Below are 21628 nucleotides of genomic sequence, written 5' to 3'. Positions count from 1 at the left end.
CCTGTTTAAAATAATCGACAGAGTGCATTGCACACCAGTGCTGTGGCGCCTGAGCACACAATCACACCTCTGTATGAATGTAATACAGAGCCTGGAAAGTTTTGGGATTGTTTAAAGATTCAGAGCTACTGGGAAGAAGGAAAAAATAATATAAACAACCTGATTGGGTACAATTTGGAGATGTCATCCATCCATTGTATACATGGCTAACACTAAAAACAAACTAAAAAAACCCCATAATGCTAAAAAAAAAAAAAGGGGGATTCTGAAACACCAGATCTCCAGGGATGCACCCACAAAGTAAGGTGCACCTATTCTGTATGGAGCAAGTGTATTATTTTGCTGAAAGCCAGCACACAAAAAGACATACAAAAGAATGCAATGAAGCAAAAACAAAAGGCTCCAAAGTCTGTTTTAGGCATGCTCTCCAAGACTGAGGAAGTAGAGAAGGAGAGGAACAAACTCTTTAATGGTGGAACTGTACGATAAGTCGTTGTGTTGTCACCAAGAACTCAACGGGAAGGAACTGAGAGTCAGACCAGATTTCTGCCAGTGTTAGTGCAATCTTTTGTTCTCACCAACTAATTAAAGCCTTTTTTTTTTCTTTTCCTGGAGATTTTATGCTGTAGTTTTTTGTATTCATTTGTGTATCTTAATTTTAGATTTAGCTGACTATCAGTCAAAGTAGAGCATGTGGTCAAGAGCAGCAGGATGCGACATAGCGGCTTAGCATGAGGAAGCATGATTCGTTAACATTGCAATAAAGTGCAGCATCTGTGGTCTCGCTTTAAGTGTGGCCATCAACCACCGATAGTGTTCTGACAGTCTCACAGTTCACACCAATGACCACAGGAGCAGCAATGCAACAGTCAGGTGACTATAGGAGCCTTAATACTTGTGTGAGTGTTTTTTGTCTGTGTGCCTCACCAGTAGCAGGGCTTCCAGCTGGTTAATGTAGATCTCCTCACTGGCCAAGAAACCAGACAGAACCAATTTCTTCATCTCCAGTCCTTTCTCTATGTCTCCCTGTAGGATAAACCAGACCGGACTGTAATAAGCTTTTATTTGGTTAGATACACATTTAACACACTGGAATACAAGCAAAAAAAAAAATTTAAAAAATCTGCTAACATATTTACAATAAGTCCAAGGTTCATTTCTAACTAACGTCACATTAAAGTTCCATGACTTCATTTCCTGCATGATGCCAGTGGAATTGCCACAACAGGTAAACATGAGCTTAATACGCACACAGTGACAAGTGCAAAGGAATGAGCAACAAATGCATATTAGAAATCTTATAAAAACACCAAAATAGCTCATTTCCTCTGTATTGCCTGAAGTGGTTATCTGCAGTGACTCCAGGCAGCTGATGATTTCTGATGTCAACATCAAGGAAGTCAACATCCTAATGATGTCTGAGAAACACAGAGCAGGACACACCTCAGTTTGTGGTAAATAATGATCAGAGCCAAATTACGTAGGTTTTAAAAGAGAAAAAAAAATGTAACGTGATCATAGAAGACACTGGTTGATGATCACATTCCCATTACACCTGCACTTCATCTTTCTTCATATTATGCTCACTTTCGGCTGCTCCCTTGTCATAAGGGACTGCCACAGCGCGTGTTTGATTGGGCAGAGATTTATGCTCAATGCCCTTCCTGACTCAACCCTAAACCTGTGTCCCTGAGTAGAATTGAACCAGTGACCTTTTGTTTGCCAAGCAAATTGGTAAACCACTACACTATGGAGCCGCCATCTTTCTTCATATTATGAGTGAGCATAAACAAAGCAGAACATACAAACATCCTGGTTACAATCCAAGATGTTTGTTATCTTATTAGGTCAGTCATTTCATGTAGGTGATGAAATAATGCATACGTTAAATAAAAAAAGCCTAAAATAGGATTACTCTATATACTGAATAGAACCGGGAATTAGGACTGTGCCGATGAATGATAATGTCAGGGATCAATGATGATCGATGCTGTTTGTGATAGCTCACCGTGATAGGGTTAAGACGATTGGAGTATGTAAAAAAACTGCCCAACACTAGTGGGAATGACACAGTAATTCCTGATATGATACTAATACTAAGTGATCACCATTTAAACTCATTTTGGACAGCAATATTTACATCACACACCCCCCCCCCACCACCACCACACACACACACACACACACACACACACACACACACACATAAAGCACCTGTACACCTTGGCAGTTGTTCACTCTTTGTCCCTTACTGAAGAGGTACATAACAATAAACCCTGGAAAGTGTACCTTAAGGGAGGGGTCAAAGAACAGCTGTCAGACCAAAGATTAATTATTAATTCAGTCAAGTCCTTACAATGATATCAGCACACCAGCACTGCCTGGTAAGATAAGGAAAGAGGCATGACCTCATCGTTTTAACCCAATCCCGACTAACATCCACATTCCAACACTGATGTTATCCCTCAGGCAGAACATTATACTCCACATTACGGTACAGTAGCTACAGTATGTGTGCCATTTACACGTAATACTCCTGTAATTAAGAATCCTAAAAATTATTGTGATTTGATGACTGCAAACGGCCTATTTTAAGTCTGAGATAGTGATGTTGATGCTTGGTCACACACTGACTGGCAGTTTTTCTCAGCCAACAGTAACGGTGTAAAGCGAATCAGAGCAAGAAGCAGGAATGATTTCTATTGATCATTTCTCTGTTAGTTAAATTAACTGTCTGGAATGGATATTATTCACCTTCCCTCCTTTGTGACAGATTGCATTTGAGTTAGTATTTCAGAAAATTAATAAAGGATTTCCACAGCACGTGGCTAGAATTCTGTAAGGTTTAATCCTCTGAGCTTCTCACTTTTCTTTAAAGAAACTAAAGCTCAAAACCAAAGCCACCGTAGAAATGAGACACACCAATAGCTACGTCTTTGATGTGCAAGTACTGCTGGTCAACATTTATTTTAAGCACCGACAACCACACAGTGCCTCCCGTCATTGTGTTCTCATTAAAATGATATCTCGGAGGTACCTACTTTTATGAAGACTGAATAGCTAAGGTCTGAGATATGACATAAGAGCCTTGACTAAGCAAAGTCTTGGAGACATACTCAGTTCATTTCTTTCATGTCACAACACACACACACACACACACACACACAAAAAGACAGGAAAAAGAATATTTTCCTCTGCTGTACAAAGAGCTACTGTGTGGCGAGAGGGCAAGATGAGGAATACATGAGCGGTGAAAGGATTTTTTTTCCACAGCAACCTGCTCCTGTGAGTCACAACCGAGCTTTTCACACAGATAAACACTGCATGCTTTCCTGTGTTGCCCTCTGCCCTCTGATAAAGGAGTTGAGATCATGAATGGCCAGAGACCGTGTAAAACAGCTCTGCTTTTTATCAGTGCATCTACAGAGAGGAGGACACACAGTGAAACACACAAAGACAGAAGTTAGCATGAGAAACAGAAAGTGGCCGGCTTTAAAAAGCAGCAACACTGTGCAGAGACACGCGCTGCAGACTGGCTGCCTTATCTGGCCTCGGTGACACACCAATGCTATCACATACACTTTTGCAGCACAGATGGCTCTGAGGAGACGCACACAGTGACGCCACATCACCCTACTAACACACCAAGACAGCAACTGGGATTTTCCATTTTCCTAATCAGTATTGCAAAAGTGCTTACAGAATGTTAGTATTGCAAAAGTGTGTAGGTGTATTTGTGTGTGTATGTGGATTTTTGTCTCCCCATCCAGCTCCTCTCCAACTCATGCCTCACCTTGAACTGACTATGTGCCGTAGTGATGGGATCCAGCTCCCCATCTCCATATTCAAACTCCTCCTCCTCCTCCTCAAGCACACTGTCGAGGTAGCAGAGCACCTCCTCCTCTTCCTCCTCCATGGTTCTTTCCTTCCTTTCCTTTCTTTCACCTCCTTCTCTCCTCTTTCTGCCTCCTATTCCCTTCTACAGGGCCTGCCTGGACACACCAGTGTTTTCCCTTTAGATCAAGTCGTCTGGACACCGAACGAGAGAAAGAGAGAGGACCCCGCCTACTCAACCCCACCCCCTTCCTCTGCTGGGCTTCCTGGTGTTTGTGTGTACTCTGTGTGTGTCTGTGTGTGTGTGTGTGTGTGTGTGTGTGTGTGTGTGTGGCCGCTATTCCACCTCAGTCGATGAGGTCTGCCCTCCCTCTACAGCCGCCCCTCCCCTCACTACAAATGCTATAGAGCCACTTCCTTGATGGCTACACAGACTCTTTCTGTTAAAGCTACGCTGGGAAAAGTCAGTCTAGTTCTTTCTCTTATTTTTTTCTTCTGTTCTCTTCAGGTCAGAAAAAGCCACTTCCTCATTGCACAAACAGTTTCTCCCTTTTTTCGCATTAGCGCACACTACAGAGTTGATTTCTCTCCCCTTCTTTCTGACCATTGTCTCTTTATTGATCTGCAGAAAAGCCTCGGACGTTGAGCTGAGGCCGGCTAATGTGCTGCAAGTGAGGCTGATTCCAATTACAGGTCACATAGTTCACTGCGCACACAGTTATAGCACCACAGAGGCAGATCACGATTTTTTTTTTTTTTTAAAGACACGTGTGCAGCACAACAAAGACCAAAAAAAAAAAAAAAAAAATCAATAACCCTGGTTACTGGAAATGAAATTAATCCTAAATCAACATGCAATGACCCAACTCTGAGTTGGTGTGTATTTATGAATGAATACAATTCACTTCCCATGCCCTTTCACCCTGCTTCTAACCTTGAGGTGCCACTTTACAGGAAGTGACACTCACAACTGTTCAATAACCTCCTTCTTGATGGTGTTCACATTTCAGGGTCACAGCACAAGTTGTCCTTATACCTTCCAAGAAATACTCTTCTCAAGAGAAAGGAGGATTTTGGAGCATTTTATGGTATATAGCATGGGGATATCAACACTCTTACTTCAGCAGATGAAAGGTTGATGCAAACTCGACTTCACGAGGGAGTGTGAGGTAAGAGGTACAAAATCTTGACCAGCAGCACCACAAGTGAATTCTTAATAAGCAGCAGATTATTTCTGTTGCTGAACAGTGGGCGAATGCACAGATATATCCAAAAATCTGGGCAAAGTGAGTCAAAATTTTAAGTTAAAATGTAGCTACAACAGCTGCTAAATGCTGAGGTCTGGGCTCTGAGCCAATCCATTGTGTTCCATTGTGCGTTTTTTCAATCTAATTTATTATTGTCATGCTGAATAATGAAGCTGCTTTCCAGATGGTATTGCATGATGGATCCACAGAGGACATTGTATGGACAGTATTTTTCTGCATTCAAAATCCCATTCATTGACTGAGGAAACCACTCGCTGAAATGCAGCCCCAAATATGACAGAGACTCCACCGTGTTTTACAGGTAGCTGCAGATACTCACTGTTGTGCCTCTTTCCAGACCTACTCTGTACATACAATTACTGATAATAACTTAAACCAAAAATTTCCAATTTGGATTCACTCCTTAAGAGACCTGTGGTGGAGAGCATCCTGGGCTCCTGTATCACTGTGTGGCACGGAAGCTGCTCTGTGGCAGAGAAGAAAGCTCTGTGGAGGGTAGTGAAGGCTGCACAAAGGACTGTTGGAGTCAGTTTCTCCACCACCACGGATATTTACATCTCCAGATGCAGGAAAAGGGCCACCTGCATCCTCAAGGATCCCACACACCCAGCACACACACTTTTTGTTCCACTCCCCTCAGGCAGGAGGCTGAGGAGCATCAAGAGCAGGACCACCAGACTGAAGAAGAGCTTCTTCCCTGAAGCTGTAAGACTGTTGAACTCTGGTGGGGCTGTGTAGCCGGACCGCTCTTGCACAGCTCTGCATATACTCATGCTGCTGTTGCACACACTTATTACTGCTGTCATTTGCACAATCCGCTGCTGTGGCATCTCTACTCCACATTCTAAACTGTTAATTCCATATTTATTTTTATATTATTTACCTCGGAACACACACACACACACACACACACACACACACACACACACAGATTTATTTTATATATATATATATATATATATATATATATATATATATATATATATATATATATAAATTGTTACTTATATTTATGTTTATTATTCTTTAAGGGCAACACTGGGACCTGAGGACAGAATTTCGCTCCACTGCATGCAAATGTGATGCGACTGACAAAGAATCCTTGAATCCTGCTGTTACTCATTTGCTCTTGTATAATTTGGCATGCCTCAGCCTCTTCTTCCCATTTCCTTAAGAATGGCTTCTTGACAGCCATCCTTCCACTGAGACCATTTCTGATGAGGCTTCAGTGAACAGTAGATTGATCAACTGAAGGGACAGATGCATCAGATGCAAGTCCTGTGTCAGGTCATTGCTGGATTTTTTTTTTCCTATTTCTTTAGTACATGACTTTCAGATACTGTTCAAGTGCTTTAAATAGATTTTTAGGCCTCACATTTCTTTTTTTGTCCTCCACTTTTCCAGTTTCTTCAATTTTTTAAGGAGACACTGCAGACCATGGTGACTTATGCCAAGTTTTTAGCTAATAGCTCTTTGGGAATCACCTTGTTGTTGCAAAATATACAATTTCATGCCTGTCAAACTGTGTTATCATTGGCATTTTTCATAAAGCCAACTAAAGAAACGGGAACAAATGATGCATTTTTGCCAAAGGCTGTGATTAAAGATACAATTTAAAATCGGTTTGTTGCCAAGTTGTCTGTTACATGTAGAAACAACACTGGTTCATCCCTTGAGTTAGGTGTCTTTTTACGCTTGAATTATTCACAAATTAAAGAGAAAAAAAAAAACTGCTGAAAATCATCGCATACAAGGGCTGGACTGAGCCAGCTAAAGTGAAAAAGCAAAAAAAAACTTTGAAAAACCTTCAGAAAGCCTGGAGAAGCATTTGCTCAAGACTATTAAACATACAGGAAAGTCTGGCTCCATGGAGGCAAAACATAAAGAAACAAGGGGTTGCACAAGACTTTTGCATAGTACTGTATAAAAGCTAATTTACTCTTATTCTTATTATTAATTATCAGCCAATCACAGCTCACCACTGAAAAAAAAAAAAAAGACTTTATCCAAATTTTTGGACCCAACTGTACAGAGAAAACACTATCAGCTTACACACGTTAACATCATGCAAGCAGAGATGATGAAGCATTAAGGAAGAGCTGGAAGTATTAAAAAACAGTGCCTTAATGAGAACTAAACCATTAATGCACCCAGCACAATGAAGATAATCAATACATAGTTTAAATCTAAGGGAAGTTCTTCAATTTATTTTTCAAGCCCACTTTGTTATAGTGGAATCCATTAATAAACACAATCTTTCAATAAGATAGATGACTGTACTTCTAAGCTTCAGGCTCCAACTTTATTAGATTTTAAACAGTTTCCTGTGTGTGAAAATGCCAGCTCATCAGTTCTTACCCCAGCTAGCCACTAGATGGAGACATTTTCATTTACATGAGCTGCCCTAGCTCAGAGTGACTCGCAATTAATACAGCTGAATAAAAAGCTGAATAATTCATCAATCAACTCTATTAAGGCCTATCAAGGCCACTGTGTATTTACAACACTGTTCATGCATTGATAGTGCAGCGATGATGCCAGGAGTAGAGATAGAAAGATCTAATGCGAGAGGGAGCCTGCAGATTTAAAGAGCAGGTAGAACAAGTGTAGACACACAATCCTCATGCTGCAATTTATACAGTATATAAAAACACCAGCATTAAAAGTATATACTGTCATTTCTGTATGGATAATGGAAAAAATTGTTTTGTCTGTGAGGAGGTCAGTTCAGATCACACACACACACACACACACACACACACACACACACACACACACACACACACACACACACACACACACACACACACTGTGAGCTTCCCTGCTTTGGCACCCCTTTACACAGTCACATTCTTGTAAATTGGCACCCAGTGACAGTCATACAAACACACAGCTGGGAGGCATCGAAAAGAGCGCTGCTAATGTGATATGAAGGGAGGAGCATGTGACAGGACCACAGGCCCTGAAACATGACGATGAACACATTCAGAAAATATTCAGTCTCCAAAAAGCATCACGAGAGCCTTCATATCAGCTGTTCTGAGCGATTTGTCAGACTTAAGTGTGAAAATCCACAGAAAATGGAAAGCGTTTTACAATTCCAGCAGCAGCAGCTTATTTGGAATAAACACATGGAAGACTGTCAGCTACAGCATTCAGATTCTAAATTATGCACTGTAGACAGTAATACATGGAAAAAGTGCCAACACACTACAACAGTGATTGTGGGATCAGCGATGGTCAACACAATTGGGGTCTTAAAAGATGTAAACAGCTGTCTGGCCTATGTTGGGTCGTGGCTAGGGCCCCAGACACTGGTGGAGGCCTTCCTGCATGTTTCCAGCTCGGCACGCAGGTGCCCACTGCTTCTTGGTCTCTCCTGTAGCTTGAACCCACTTGGGCTCTCATCACCACTCTGTGTTATGATGTTTGGACTTTGGTGGGGGTGTCCTCAAAATCACTACACTGCCCGCTAGTTTCTTTATCCTTGTTTAAGTGTTTGGTTGTGGGGTTTCACTGAAGTGCATTTTGCTGCCCTTGAAGGGATTTGGATACTGGTAAAGATCGCACGCATGTCCGCACAGATGGGTGCAGACCCACACACACACACAAAAAAGGTTAATGATGTATCAAAAGAACACCAGATGACAAGTACCTCAATCTGTAGCTGGTGGCACCTGTCAATATTTTCCTGAGGCCCAGGAAGAGAAAAAAAAAGATGTAACCACAAAGTTTCAAACACTGATGAACTACTTCAGTGTGTTCCATTTATATTCAGACTAGCAGACGGTTGCTGCTGTACCTCATCTGGGTCAGTGGTCATTTCCAGCTGATGTGAATACTCATCCTGCAGTGTTTCAGGCAGTCTAGCTAATTGTTAATAATTTGAGTGGGTCAATATCTGTGGCTCCTATCAGAAAGAGAGAACTGGCAGCCCAGATCTTGGAGTATAATCCTTCCAGGTGAACTCCAACCATTATTAACAAGAGAAAAACCTGGCTTATGACTGCACACCTCATATTGTTTTATAGTTCAGAATGTAAGGGCAATTGAACACTTAATAATTTAAACTGTGTCCAAGCAATTTTTATATATGCTACTATTTTCCTTAGAAAGAAATTATTTCTATTTGCCCACAATAACAGCTTTTTTTTTTTTTAAAATCACCAGGGTCAGTATTACGAGTCCCCTGAAAACCTTTTTATTTAGCAATGACGTGCTTTAACTTTGTAATGCTGAGTAATGTAACTGAGGGTTAGCTTCTAATTTACACACAGCATAAAAACTTGAGCAAGGGTTTGAGCTCTCACTTGAGTGAGCATCAAGTGAGAAGAACAAGCCTGGCAGAGGTAGGAAGCGAAAGATTTCAAAAACTGGAAAGAAAACTAGTGAGAGATGTGTTTCAAGACCCCAGAACAAATGCCAAGACACTGGTGAATGACTAAGACAAGTTCAAAACTGTAGCTTTAAAGAAAACAATCACGAGAACCCTGCACAGGAATAGACTGTGAGTTTGCAGACCAAGAAAAAGTCCACTTCTGCAGGAGAGGCTTCTTCAAGCCAGACTGAAGTATGCCAAGGACAACCTGAAGAAAGATCAGAGCTCCTTGTTTGTAGAAAGAAGGGAGAGGCGTACAACCCAAAGAACACCATCCCCACAGTGAAACACAGTAGTGGAAGTATTATGCTGTGGGGACGCTCCAGTGTGTCTGGAGCAAGGAATTTTGTCACGGTGGAAGGAATCATGGAGAAAGAAGGATATGTGAAGATGATGAAAGAAAACAAGCAGTCAGCAGCAGAACTGGGTCTGGGTCTTCATTTTGTCTTCCAACATGACAATGACCCAAAACACACATCATTCCTGGTGAAGAACTAACTCCAAAAGAGTAAATGTGAATGTCACAGACAGCTCTGCACAAAGCTCTGATTTGAATCCCACTGAAATTGTGGCTACAGAGATTCTCCAAAGAAGAATGGGCTGCGACTGATCAGGAGACGTGTGTGAGACTTGTTGAAAACCACACAAATGACTGCAGGCTGTCAAAAGGATACGCAATTGACTATTAGTATGAGGGGGGGGGCTAGTAATTTTGACCCTGTAGTTTTTGGTGTTTGTGAAATTATTTTGTTTCTGTGTGCAAAGTAAAATAATGCAAGCCTCCAAACTAAAACTGGGATGTTTGGAAAAAGCTGTGTTAAAAATTCCTTGCTCTGTTTAACAGCGCTTGGGAAATACTTTAAAAAAAAAAAGAAAGAAACATTGATAAGGGGGCTATCCCTTCACTGGATATCATTCCAGCATGTCATCTAAGTTGTTACTGGGCAAGAGGCAGGCTACACCATGGACAGGTCTCCCGTCTGTCACAGAGACAGACAATCATTCATGCTCACATTCACACGTATGGCCAGTTTAGCCAACCTATGCACACAGGAAGAACCCAGGAGCTTCTTGACGTAAGCAAAAAATGTAAGAAATTCTTTAAATACGCGTCCAGAATCGGGCCAAACTCTGGACTTCCCAACAACCCTGGCTTCACTGGCAGCTGCAGCACCAAACAACTACTGACCAACACATAAACAGGTAAATTTGATAATCAAATCATCACTGATGTATTTTAAACAGTATATATCCTTTCTCAGGCATATATAGATATTGTGAACCTTTGTGTACAGGTTGCTTCTGAAGAAAACCTTCACCTCTGTGTGTTTGTGCATGTGGTTCTTACCCCAGCCAGCAGACCCTCCGGTGGTGTGGGGGACACCGTTTCTCCATCGGGCCCTTGGGGTGCGCACAGCTGGGGAGACATGGTGGGTGATTCATCTATATAGGGCAGCGTTTCTGAGCCATCCTGGGATTTGCCGTCCTCTCCTCCGTCCCCCTCGTATCCATCCGTGTTGTAGTTAAAGTCTGGAGGACAGGATGAAAGGCAGAGAGGGGAGAGGACAGAGAGTGAGGGAGAGGAAGAGGCAAAGAGAAAAAGAGAGAGAGGCTGGTTAGCCATTCACCACAAAAAACAAGGCCATCAGTCCACTGAGTCTACAACCACTGGAAACAACACAGCACTTCCTCAATACAATTTTAACACTGAGTTTTAAGGTTCAATAAAAGACAGAAAAGTTTGGATATAAAATGTCATCATTCATATTTTGTTCTATTAGATATTATTGTGAAAATTTGTCATAATTACTATATGAATTCTTGAGGAATGGTGTAATTAGTGCAAAACTTGTTGTGATCAAATTATGCAAAACACTTGCTGTGGTGGTCTGGTACACATTTGACCATATTTCTTTTTCAGTGTCAACACTAATTTGTTGCCTCCCCCAACACTCCCACTTTGTACTGCCAAACAGCCAGAACTGCCCCAACTTAAATTTTGGCTCTTGAGCCATTTTGTTGATTTAATAGTGACAAAATCTGAACACAAGTGGTCAGCTGGATGCCTTAAAGACACAGGCTAGTAAGCAGTGATAGCTCTCTGCCATCTACTTGTGATACCAAAACTGCCCGAGATGCATTTTAAAACCAAAAACCTTCATCTTTGAGCCCCAAAATCTAATGAGTATATTCTTGAGTGAGAGAACCTTGCTCCTCCCATTTATCCAGCCCTGGGACCAGGAGTACACTAGTTTGTGACCCCTAAGGCTGGGTTTGTGTCTCCTCTAGAAATCAAACCGGGGATATCTCGGGAGTAAGGCAAATGTGTCACCCACCAGCAGCAACTGGCATAAAGCATAATGGTACCAACAAGCTGAAAACATACCAACAACAACATGAAACAGTTTGAATTGTTGCCATTGGACCAAATGAATACAAAAAAAAAAAAAATCAATCAAGCCCTTTGATGATGCACCCACATTACTACTTTTCTATTTCAGTTCTCTGTTTTATTCTAGTATTTGTGATATCACAGTCTTGACATTTCATGTATTACGCTCAGTGTGAGAATTGAGGTCAAAATTCATGTCCTGTGACAACGCTGGCATTCAGGCCCAAGTAGCAGTGACAGCTCCAGTGGAAGGAAACAGCACTGACTATGAAATGACTCCTGTCCTGCCTTCAAAGGAACACTGGTCAAGAAAACAGTGGAATAACAAAAAGGCAGAAGAGATATAAAAAGTCAGTGTCAGATATAAAAAAAAAAAAAAAAGAGTCCTGTAGTACAAAGGAGAGATGTGGACGGTTGCTGCGGGTGATAACCAGGCAGAAACTACAACCATGTACTGTAACAAAAAACAGGTGGCAAACAGATAAAAGAGAGGCAAACAATTACCAAGGCAAATTTTCCAGAATTTTGTCCCATTTAATGCTCCAACACAATAAAGTATATTCCTTTAATGAACTTGGAATCGGAGAATAGCAGCAAGCTTGTAGAGCTATCACAAAATAACAGAGGTGTGGGCTGATGAAAGCAGAGCCAAAAGTTTGAAAAGCCAGTTGTGTGGGAGGTGTGTAGGTGTCCCCATCTTCATGCATATAACTTTCAGTGAGAAAACAACACTGCTTTTAAGTACTACTGTGTTCAACTTGTCACCATGTGCTTGAGAGGGCGTGTACCAGTACCGGTGTGCAAAGGATAGCAGGCAACTCTATTGAGGTTGGACAAGAACTAATTGAAAAATAAAAGCAGGGATCAATCCCCCTTGGAAGACAGTCATACTATCAAGCTAGCATGCACCATAAGCCACAATCACTGGACCATCCACCTGTCAATCAACCACCCCCACCCCCACCCCCACCCATCTGTTAGCTTGTGTGTGGACCGTGGAGTTACCATATGGGTTGCTTGTAAATGGTTCATGCGAGTTTTTGCTGACTCAGTGAAGCAAGTACTGATTATGCTAAAGTGCTGCTAGATGACAAAAGTGCATTGTGGTGATTAGTGTGAAGAAGGCAATTAAAAGCACTGATGTAAACTCATTTGTCCAACTCTAACTGTGCTGTGATCATGCCATAGGAAAAAAAATTTGTGTCTTGCAATATGCAACTGTGCATGCATTTGGTTTTCTTTTCTCAGTTTTTTCCCCATCTGTTCCCTCTCTGACTCTTCTTAACACCTTCTGGCCTGTGTCAGGCTCATTTTTCCTAATCTGCTTAAGTTGTGTGAGCGTATGTAAGAGGAAAAACTAAACAAAACAAAACAGGAAAGTCCCAAGATACTTAGCCAGTGCTAAAACAGTCAACAATGTCTGCAAATCCTCAAATTTCCTCCCAGCTTATGGCTGGTGTTTTGAAGCTTAAATGTAAGTTGGGAGGATGGATGGAGAACACAGAAATACTCAAACAAAGCACTCAAGTCTAGACAAGCACAAAGGTTTACTCCCCACTTTTTAAAAAAAAAAAAGTCATGTTGGCCATGACTCACTTCTATTTGCAGAAACATCAATAGGCAGAAGAAACCATTCAGAAATACAGTCCCTACTGCGCTGAGCAGAGAGCCGGTCAATTAGAGAGAGCAGGGCTGGAGCGGTGCAGAGAAAGCACAGCCAGTGGGCTCAGTGTAAACCCTGCTCTTTGGCTCTGTGTACGTCTGTGCTTACAGTTGGCTGAGCTCACGTGCATTTGTTTATCTGATAATGGCGTACGTGAGTGAAACTGCTAATGTGTGGCATTAGAACCATTTTGTGTGAGCCATTGTTTGAATCAGTCAGAGCAATTCACCGTGGGAGTGGTCATTATTTGTACTCATTATCTGTGATTAGCCACATTAACGCAGCAAGAAAGGAAGAAAAGAAAAAAGGAAAGGCTATGGTGACGATGTCTCCTTTTGTTTGGCTGAGCTCTCGCTGCTTTGCCTTTCAGTGATAAGACCAGACCAAAACACAATACAGTCACACAACTGAGAAGATCACAGAGACATAAATAAAGGTTGTGTATAAATTACAGCCTTATGTAATGATGGGACATTGTTAGCAGAAAACGCCACATCAGCGCTGACTATAAACTATCCCTGTGGGGACATGCTGGACATACTGATCACTACTACAGACCATCTTACAGTGAGATCACATCAACCACAAAGCCAATGAATTATTTGACCAGATCTTCTTTCTGATGTTAGCGGCATGTATCTCTAAAGTTTCAGGACTGCATCTTTCACTCTTGCAAAGCTATTACATACTGTAGCTGTCTACAGCTAGAGATATAAGCACCTCCCAAAGTACTCAAAAAAAAAACTGTCATGGAGACAACACACACACACACACAGACAGACAAAGTAAAACAATAAATACATTGAAAAAGAACATTTAATGGTGATTTATGCATACAAAGTTCAAATTTACGATCAGACAAAAATTAATTTCAAGGCAAGTCGTCACTACAGTTTACAGAAGTCTTACATCAGAAAAACACACTTGAAACTACTAAAGCCACATTTGCGCTTCTGTAAAGACAGACACGCTTTTAACACAACACGATATTTACTGACATTTTTTTTTTTCCCCCAATTTGAATATTCAATTGACTGTACAACATTAAGTTCACAATAAAGGTCTTTCATGGTAGCACCCATCTTACTAGGGCACAGGAGAGCCAGTCCCAGTGAGTCATTGCTTTATTTTTGTTTATTCTGCATCAGTGTACGTCATGCTGAATATGGGGAAATTCTCTGAAAGCTGTAAATTACAGCACAGGGGGAAACAGTATAAAGCAAAGACTGTTCCTTACTTAACAGAATTAAATTACATTTTAAGTTTACTTACTAATATTGATTTATGGATAATTTTGCCCCACATACTGAGGACTAGTTTAAATTTGTTTTCATTTAATAGTCTGTACTTGATTTGGTTGAACCCCCCCCCCCCCCCCCCCCCCCTTACCTTCAACTCTCCATGGCACAAATTCAGCATGGTGTTGGAAACATTCCTCAAAATGTGTGTGTGTGTCCACGAGTCAATCAGAAAAGATGCTCGTGTGCACACACACACAAATTTTTCAGTAAAGAGGATTCATCAGCCCTAACTTGTTTTTAACTGCTCAATAGAGTAGTCCCAACACGTGCATACATCGATGTTTTAGAACAGGGGTCGGGAACCTTTTTGGCTGAGAGAGCCATAAACGCTACATATTTTAAAAATGTAATTCCATGAGAGCCATACAATATGTTTAACACTAAATACAAGTAAATGTGTGCATTTTATGTAAGACCAACACTTTTAAAGTACAATAAGTCTGAATTGCATTTAGTAACGTTATGCTGTTGCTAACCAATGATAAATAAAGTACTTCTTACCATTAATGCGACTTCTGGTGCTGCATGGTTTTGCTGATGGCTTTGTAGTCTGGTTGATACGTGGTGAGGTTAAGCTTCATGCAGGAGTTGAGACTTCCATCCGTTAAACGTGATCGTAGGTTGGTCTTAATGTTCTTTAGATGTGAGAAAGACTGCTCACATGCATACGTAGAGCCAAACATTGTTAGTACAGCAATACTCACACGCTGCAGTGTGTGGTATGTGACGGGAAGTGCTTTCCAAGTTTTGACAATCAGCTGGTCTGCGGGTTGAAGTTTTTTCATTTCTCCCCACTTGTGTTTGCTCGCCAACTCTGCTTGCTGTCGTGCAAGTCTTTCCAAATCTTCATTTAGTGACTTGAATTTATTCACCCACATGTCTGAGGCCTTCAGGTCAGCAACTTGTAGCTCAAAATCTCTGACGGAGACACCGGGGATGTAACTCAGGTCGGCGCTGTCCACTGCACACTCGTGTGGATGGGTGATGAACTTGAAGAGACGAGAGCGCTCACGAAATTCTCCAAAGCGCGCTTTGAATGACTGCAGGAGATTAGATGTGAAGCCCGCTAGCTGCTGGAGATCAAGATGTTGAGCAGGGTCACTTGCTGTGCATGCATCTTTAAACTCTCCCAGTTTTTCAAAGTGTAGTAAACGACCTGTTTCAATGTCGGCGATGAAGAGTTCCAGCTTGTTTTCAAATGCAAACACTGCTTGTTGAAGTGATAAGACTGTATTTCCAATGCCTTGCATTTTCACATTGAGCTGGTTCAGATGTTCAGTCATGTCCACGAGATAGTAGAACTTCAGGAGCCACTCAGTGTTAGCTAACTCAGGATGCTCGATGTTTTTCATTTCAAGAAAAGTCCGGATTTCGCTCAGACAAGCCGCAAAACGGCTGAGCACCTTCCCTCTTGACAACCAACGCACATTGCTGTGCAGAAGCAGACCAGGATAATTATTCCCAACTTCATCCAGCAGTGTTTTAAACTGGCGATCATTTAAAGCTCGGGCAACAATAAAGTTGACCACTCGAATGACCAGCGACATCACCTCACCAAGCTGCTCACCGCACATCTGAGCACAAAGCGCCTCCTGATGTAGGATGCAGTGAAAACTTAGGATGGGTCTCTTTTCATGTTCACGAAGAAGCGCTACGAATCCTCTGTTTTTCCCCACCATGCACGGAGCACCATCAGTACACACCAGGGTTATTATAGTTAACGAAAACGAACGAAATAACGAAAACTGAAATTGAAAAAAACATTGTCGTTAACTGAAATAAATAAAAACTATAATTAAAAGGAAAAAACGATAACTAATTAAAACTGAATTGTGAGTTTACAAAACTAACTAAAACTAACTGAAATTATCGATAAACTGACTTTCATTTTAAGCCTTGTGGATTGATATGAAATCATTGTTTCCGCTCTCGGAGTTTAAGCTGGGAGCGCCACAGGACAACTGTGTGAGTGCGCATGTGCATGCGCTCACCGCGCTGGTCCGCAAAGTAATGGCTGCGGTCTGCCGAGAAAGCGGCAGAGTCCCGTATGGAGGTTCTTTGAGTACAAACACCTGCACACGACCACAAGGTAATTAACACACACAATCCAGCTACACAAGCATAAATGTGGACATGAGGTCGGCAACTTCTGTAGGTTGTGTACAGAGGCCGCAAAGACCCTGCAGGTTTAATTAGCGAGCATCTAACCAAGCTAGCTCTAAAACAGAAGCAGCTTCAGGTGGTGAGAACATCAGGATGCAGCTGGATTTGAGCTTTGACTCCTTCAAAGAGTTTGTTTTTGTTTAACACCACATGTAGGTGTTATTAATCTGCTGCACTGATGCTGAAGTTTATTGTGGAGTTTATTGTAGAATTTATTGAGTTTGGGAGTTCATGTTTTTCTTTGTTTCTCCCTGTTGATGTTCATGTGTGTCCTTAATAATACACAAATTTAGCATGTCTTGTGAACAGTTGGTTGTTGACTATATTTCTGTAAACTGTATCTTTTGTCAAGTTTTCATTACACAATAGTCACTTTTGCGCCTTGAATCTTGCACCTGATCAGGTATGAAAATACTAAAACTAATACTGAAACTAACTGAAACTAACTAAAACTAAGCATGAAACCAAAAATAAAAACTAATAAAAACGAGAAAAACCACTCTGAAAACGAATTAAAACTAACTGAATTAGAGAAAAAAAAGTAAAAACTAACTAAAACTAAACTATAATGTAAAATCCAAAACTATTATAACTCTGGTACACACCGAAATAAGTTTATCCATCGGCAGATTTTTTCCTTTAGCGAACTCAGTGAAAGACTTGAATAAATCCTCCCCTCTTGTTGTCCCTTTCATAGGCAAAACAGCAAGACTTTCCTCATGTAGTGTGTCACCGACAGCATACCTTGCAATCACGCTGAATTGGGATAAATGGCTTACATCTGTTGACTCATCCAAAGCGAGAGAAAAGAATACTGCTGCATTTATGTCCTTCACTTGTGTTTCCTCAATTTGATTTGCCATCATGATGGTACGATCGTGAACAGTTCTTGCTGACAGAGGCATGTCTTTTATTCGTTTCATTATCTTGTCTTTATCCGAAAAGTCGTCAAAAAGTTCACTGGCGACATCAAGCATGAATGTTTTGGCATACTCACCATCTGTGAATGGCTTTCCGTTTCTCACAATTGCTAAAGCACCAGCAAAGCTAGCCGAATTCCAGTCACCTTGTTGGGTCCAAACACGAAGTTGCTGCTGACTAGCTTGCACTTTGCACAGTAGCTCTTGACATGCTTTCTTCCTGCTGTCCCCCGCTGGGTATTTCGATGCAAATGTAGTATGGCGTGTGTCGAAGTGCCGCTTTATATTTGACCGTTTCATCGATGCAATTTTATCACTGCATATTAGACACACTGCAGAACCTGCTCTCTCCACAAAGGCGAATTCATCTGTCCATTCCTGCTGAAAAGTACGATACTCCTCATCTTTTTTTCTTTTAGCCATCTTCTTCGTAAAAGGTTTCCTCAATTAGTTAGCTGACTACTTGATTAAAAGGAGGGAAGTTTACTCCCTGACCTCACAACGACCCGCGTACGTTAGGCATTATCCAATAAAAATTTGGTGTGGTCCCGGAGGACAGTTGTGATTGGCTCCAGCCACCCGCAACCATGAACATGAGCGGTAGGAAATGAATGGATTGAAATACTTGAAAATGTTATATATTTTTTAACGTTATTATTTTTTTTTTATTAAAGATTTGTCTGCGAGCCAGATGCAGCCATCAAAAGAGCCACATCTGGCTCGCGAGCCATAGGTTCCCGACCCCTGTTTTAGAAGATTAAAATGGGGACAACATCTAAATGACGTGATTAAATAGGAGATAACGTCGGAGTCAAGGACTGACTCGTAGAGGAGGAGGAAGAGCTGAGTTAGAAATCAATGCAGCCTCAGTCTAATACATCACTACAATGCAGAGAAAATACGTAAGGGTGTCAACACGGCTCCACATGCTAAGACACACGGAGAACGTGCACAGTCACCTGACTCACCATAACTGGAGAAGAGAGAACGAACGGCACACACTGCCTCAAAGAAGAAGGCCATGACTGACGAGGAAAAAAACAACTTTCAATTAAAGTCGCAGGCTGGCAGACATTTCCGACCTAAAAGGCTCACACCTGAAGTCCCACTGCTCCTATTTCTCCCTCAGATCCAATACTTCCTCTTTTTTATAGCTCTCTGATAACACTCGTTCAAATGACGGCAATGTTATGTACAGTCACATCCCATGAGGAAGCAACAAAGATATAAAGAGCAGTTACTGTGTGGAAGCTGTAAAACACACTCAGAGCATCAACATGTCTGAATAATTGAATAATGTCTCATCATTTGCCAGCTGGTCAATAAAGACTTTCCTTTGTTTTATGGACTGTCAGCGTATGTTTATGAGGTTCAGGTGCATCTACACCTACTGCACCTTGAGAAACCAAAAACTCGATTTCTGTTTCAAATAATGTAACAATTTGCAGCGTGATGCAAAGCAAACTGCCCAAACTTAATTCTGAAGCTTACAAGCTGCTGTAGTGAAGCCAACTGTGGATTAGTTGAGTCTTCATACTTGGAAATTATTCAAATCACCATGTTTCTGCAAGATTCTCTATCACAAGCATTTGAAGTGACAGAATGGCCTGTGACTATTTTATAAAATCATTTTAGTATGTAACCTGGGTTTCTCCAGCCTCTAAAACCACTTTACCCACCTGACTGTATCACATGGGGAACTGCACACATCAAACAATCACAGACTCATTTGTAAAAGTACACAGTACTGTACACTGTCCATTAAAAATTAGACATTTTGTCATCCAGACACAGCAAAAACTCAACTTTTAGGAAGGCCCAGAGTGCCCAGCTAAGTTCATTTAAATATTTCCATTGGATTTCATCACTATTGTATCAAATCAGCAGCAGAAAGGGCTTGGAGGACTTTTCTCTTGTACAAATTTAAAGGTCATACCAAGTGAGCAAGAAAGGAGTTCAATAAATGGACACAAAGGTGACTGCTGTGGACTTGATGATCTGGCCTCGCAAAAGGCTAAAAGCTGCACATATCCAAGAAAACATATCTTTCAGTACCACTAAAATGCTCGGCTGCTGCTGATGGCCACAACACCACCATCAGCTGAACAGACAGGCTCAATGAAAACACTGCCGGTGGAAACCTCAGCGCATATGAGGAAGATGAAATCACACGTTGACACCCAGTGTTTGTTGGCACAGGAAGGGTCACTGTGTTTGGAGGTAAACCACCGTTCAGCGCAGTCCTTCCTGTTTTTTTTAAACAATGGTTTAAGGAACAAAAGATTTTATTAAAAAGATTTTATGCCAAGGAAAGTTCAAACTAGCTGTGACCTTAAAATCCATCCATCCGTTAATGAGGATAAGTGCGGAGTATTGTGTGAAATTTGAGATACATTCATGTGTTTGTTGCTGTTCTTGCTTACTTTCTGCAATCCACATAATGCTTAGGGAGATTAGTGCAGCCCATGAGGAAACACAGACACTCTCCTTGTGTCACTCACACCACAGACACATTCACAGTTACTCATGGACTCTGCTGTGCGTTGATTGGGTTAAATCAATGAGGCCTCTGTTAATAAGGCATGGCTCCTTTCAAACAGACTAACACACACAGAGAGCACTGGCTAAACGAGTCAGCATAACATTCTGCAAAAGCCAAGTGTTTAAATCTGCCATCTGCACAGACAACTACTTCAGCAGTTTCAGAGCAAACAACTTCCACATGTGGTGGAAGAAAATCTATTACAGTAAGTGAATGCAATGAAAGGAATTGGAAAAATAGAAAAGTGCCACAAAGCTGTCAATGTTCTCATCAGAGAGCAGACCTATAATACAAATTTGCTGAGTAGGTTGTTTTTAAATAAGTCATAAAAGGAAAGTCGACACAGGCAAAACAAAACAAAAAGCACATTAAATGTTCAGAGACACAGTATCTGCATTTTCTTCCATTTAATAAATAAAATCAATCCCAAAAATTGGAAGCAGGAAATATGTCATATGCAGTCAGAGGAATAAAATATGCAAAACACATGCTGTTCTATAAATAGGTCAGAGATTACAGGCTGAGTGCCTGCTCGCCCCTTTAGTGTGTCCTCATACTACGCTCTTCATTTCTGTCTCATCTTTCCCTGGTTCTGTCACAAGTCTGTTGAAAGGCAGTTCTTCCTCCCCACTGTCGCCTTACAACAGAAAGCGCCTTGACTTGTTGTCAGCTGGTGCAATATAAATAAACGAGCATTTTAATTTGAGAAACATATGTGGAAGTTCATTTGATCTAATACATCAGTAACTTCTGGCAGCTGAAAAACAATGGATCCCAGACACACCAAGAGCTTCTCCAGAGAATCACTACTGGGGTGTGTGTGTGTGTGTGTGTGTGTGTGTGTGCGCGTGTGTGCGTGCGTGCGTGTGTGCATAAAGATCTGCCGTCTATAAATATTTTTGTGTAACTAGCCAGTTAAATCTGCATCCTGTCCCCAACCCAGTGACCACAGCCCGATGTCAGCTCACATTACTCTCACGGTTAACTTATCTTGACAGACAGTGCTAAATCCACCTGTCACTCTCAATATGCCATGACGACGGTCCATGTTGATGCAAATGCTTTCTGCTTGCCAATAAGCCGCTGTTGTGGTGTCAGGAGGTAGCCGGTGTTGCTGGCAGGACTGTTCCATTTATACAAGCGTGCAAGTAAAACTTTCAAAACTCA

The 21628-nt window shown here is 41.4% G+C and overlaps 1 protein-coding gene across 1 annotated transcript in view; it reads right to left on the bottom strand.

The window, feature by feature from the left end:
• The window catches only part of abr (ABR activator of RhoGEF and GTPase), a 131990-nt gene that overhangs the window by 67001 nt on the left and 43361 nt on the right, over positions 1-21628 (bottom strand). The window contains 2 exon segments of the mRNA XM_030745870.1: positions 928-1026; positions 10829-11010. Coding sequence (XP_030601730.1) covers positions 928-1026; positions 10829-11010 — 281 coding nt within the window.

This window comes from Archocentrus centrarchus, chromosome 14 (assembly GCF_007364275.1).
Source record: "Archocentrus centrarchus isolate MPI-CPG fArcCen1 chromosome 14, fArcCen1, whole genome shotgun sequence".
Taxonomy (NCBI): Eukaryota; Metazoa; Chordata; class Actinopteri; order Cichliformes; family Cichlidae; genus Archocentrus; species Archocentrus centrarchus.
This window is presented reverse-complemented; position numbering and strand designations above follow the sequence as displayed.